General features: G+C 42.4%; 1 protein-coding gene across 1 annotated transcript; it reads right to left on the reverse strand.

Annotated features, from left to right (window-relative positions):
• Positions 1 to 1063: 1063 nt before the first annotated feature.
• Positions 1064 to 2769, reverse strand: LOC148908384 (uncharacterized). The gene is made up of 2 exons (XM_089034756.1): positions 2097 to 2769; positions 1064 to 1964 (listed from the first exon to the last, which is right to left on the reverse strand). The coding sequence occupies exons 1-2, from the start codon at positions 2422 to 2424 to the stop codon at positions 1603 to 1605; spliced, it is 690 nt and encodes a 229-aa protein (XP_088890882.1). The 5' UTR covers positions 2425 to 2769; the 3' UTR covers positions 1064 to 1602.
• Positions 2770 to 2972: the final 203 nt, after the last annotated feature.

The raw sequence follows: 2972 nt of genomic DNA on the forward strand, positions 1-2972 counted from the left end.
ATCTCTGGAAAGGACTATAACCTATATGCAAGATAAGGTAGACACTATCAAGATGCAAAGGGAAGAGATAGATCGATTAAAAGAGCAGGTGCAAGAGTTACACGATGAAATGCGTAGTTTGAGGCGCACAGAAAGAATCGCTGCGCTATGGACGATGATCAGTTGGGCTAGGGAGTCCTTCAAAGACTTCCTGCGATACCCTCTGTGATCATATATATGGATTGCATTACGAGTGAGTTACCGGCGGATTGCTTGTTTACCGCGCAACCGACACCATGTAAGAAGAAGCAATGTAATAAGGAGTTTCCCGAAGAAGACTTCGTTGGGCATTGGTGTCCTGCGGATACTAAGGCGAAGAGAACCTTAGATGATATCAGTGAATCATGAGGCTCAAAGTAGACCTATCGATTGCAAGAGGCTCTCAGGTAGGTCTTATTTTTTATTGTTATTTTGTTAAAAGGAATGCATACTAATTTCGAGGGACTCTCAGGTAGGCCTCATTTTTTATTGTTATTTTGTTAAATGGTTGAGGACTATCTTCGAAATTAATATACCTTCCTTTTAACGATAAGAAATAAGATGTACCTGAGATCTATCTTTTCATCTTAACAAAATAACAATAAAAAATGAGGCCTACCTAAGGTCTATCTTTTCATCTTAACAAAATAACAATAAAAAATAAGATGTATATAATGAGGTGTTTGCAATGTGATAGAACTTTTAGTAGCAAGCAGCGACTACAATACCACGTTTCCAAGAAAGTCTGTCGAAAGACCAAGAGTACCATATGTGGTGATTGTAACAAGGAAATGTCTACCATACAGGCCTTACAATATCACCGTCAAAATAGGGTCTGCTTGAAAGGATGCTGTACTCGCTGTGATCAACCCTTCTTCGAGGAGAACTGGCATAAATATCGCTGCCGTCGTTATCATCTCGAAGACATTGTCTGTGAAGCCCATGGAGACCTAGCAGAGCGCTGTTGTCCCACAGAAACATCCAGGGCTTTGACTAAGTTAAAGCAAGAAATAGATGAGACCTTCGTGGGTTTCAACGACGTTGAAGGTGTAAGGTGGGAGAATAGGGAACATTGGGAAGGAATCTGTGAAGATTGTGGTTGTAGACGTAGCGATCAGCATATTTGGTGCTGTCTTTACGACGGTCCTAAGCCCTTAGATCATTATCTGTTGGTAAGAAAGGAATGGAACTTAACGAAATAATAAGTATATAATGTTACCTTACATTGCAGCGTTCTTGGGAGGTGTAACTATTACCGTATCGGTGTATGAAATGACGGAAAAAATGAGGTCCGACGTAGCAGACCAATACTTAACCGCTCATGAGGATGACTAATCACACAATGGATTAGCTTCAGTTCTACGTTCGATGTCAAACTTCCATCGACCATTGACCTTACCATGACTACGTATGTTGGTGTATTCTTCGCCTTGCAGTACATACCTTACACAGTCGGGTGCCCATAATGTGTACTCCTCACCGTCGCGTTCCAAGACTAACCTCAAACGGTTGATGTCTTCGAACATGACATAATTTTTTATTCGGTATGAGACTCCTTGCAGCAGATCACGCCAGTGTGTTTGTTTAATTATCATTATATCTATGAAATATTCTTTGGTGCGTTCGTAAAGTATCTTGTGACTTGAAAGCCTTAATACACCAAGGACAAGGTATGCGTATTCCAAGGGCATATTCATTGATTTCCCTACAGAGTAAGTCATAATCGTTGCTTACCATGGTTAAATATCCATTATCCTGGTATCTATCCATCATATCTTTCTGCTTATCTGACAACACGCCATTGCCCTTGGGCGTCTTCAACTCCAGACAGAGTCCATTGTATCCCTTATGAGCATTTAAGATTAAAAGGTCAGGTTGACCTGCTTGATAACCTTTCTGCCAGCAAGTGATGCGCTTGTGACTGGAATCCTGTAATTCTCCTAGACCTGGAGCAAATAGCATTTGAGGGTGAAATCTGCGCATGTAATCTACGAGCTTTTTATGTAAATCGAACTCATTTTCTATCTTGAATACCAACTTATTAGGACCATCGAAGCGCTTCTCCAGCTCATACTTACCCGTTTTCCTTAGCGCGGGTAGGACTTCCTCAAAGACCCAATCGCGAAACTCCACAGCTTTGGGTAGTTTGGAACTAAATATCAGTTCGTACAAACCAGGTTCGGATATAAACACGGAATGTGGTTGCGTAGTAAAGGAGCGGTGATTCGCAGCCCCTTGTAGATCAACCCATTTTTTCTGGTATTTCTCAGATACGTGTGCTCTAATTGCATCTCTAGGGCGCTCATAGCCCAACGCCAAAGCCACCTCCTTTGCTTTGAAGTACAAAGTTTCGCCTTGCACTATGCATTGCAGTTTAGTTTCGTTGTTTTCGAATACGCGGAGCATTATATATACCTTTTTTTCTTAATATGCGACGCTCTTTAGCTGATTCATTTCTACACTCAGTTGCGCGTCTGAGACTACGAAGATATACGCGTTGATCTTAGTAGTGTCGCTGGCATGTTTGGTGCGCTTGATCTCCAACGTAATGCCGTCCTGGGTATTTACCAGCCGCAATCCCTGACCATGTAGGTCTTCGTCGTTTGTCGTGCGCATGTCGATCCACAGCGCGTACTTATCCTTAAAGAATTCCTTTGGACTAATTTGATCGCCAAACTTACGCGCGACTTCCCGGTACATGTCCTCAGGCTTTATCCCTTGTGAGTAAACCTTATTAGGTACTCCGTTAATGCTAACACCTACGTTGGTAATGTTAGGATTAAAGAACGCCTCGGAGTCACGCAATCCTGCCGTGTATGTCTTTGCGAACAGCAACATTATCCCTGTAAGGCTGCGCCTGGGAAGGTTAATGCTTTGGTTGATGACCTCTTCGACGTTGTTCGTGAAGCTAAAGGTCTTGTACATCACGACGTGATCGTAAAGGAAAGCCTTCC

The sequence above is a fragment of the Actinia tenebrosa genome, unplaced genomic scaffold, assembly GCF_029948245.1.
Source record: "Actinia tenebrosa isolate PJP-AT-01 unplaced genomic scaffold, QUT_ActTen_1.0 PGA_scaffold3__52_contigs__length_22856419, whole genome shotgun sequence".
Taxonomy (NCBI): domain Eukaryota; kingdom Metazoa; phylum Cnidaria; class Anthozoa; order Actiniaria; family Actiniidae; genus Actinia; species Actinia tenebrosa.

What these genes read in the sequence shown, in the direction of transcription:
- LOC148908384 (XM_089034756.1), bottom strand. Translation starts at nt 2,424, where the DNA reads ATGCTCCGCGTATTCGAAAACAACGAAACTAAACTGCAATGCATAGTG. An exon ending in ACCCGCGCTAAGGAAAACGG is followed by an intron (nt 1,965 to 2,096) that starts GTAAGTATGAGC and finishes TATTTGCTCCAG; the next exon opens with GTCTAGGAGAATTACAGGAT.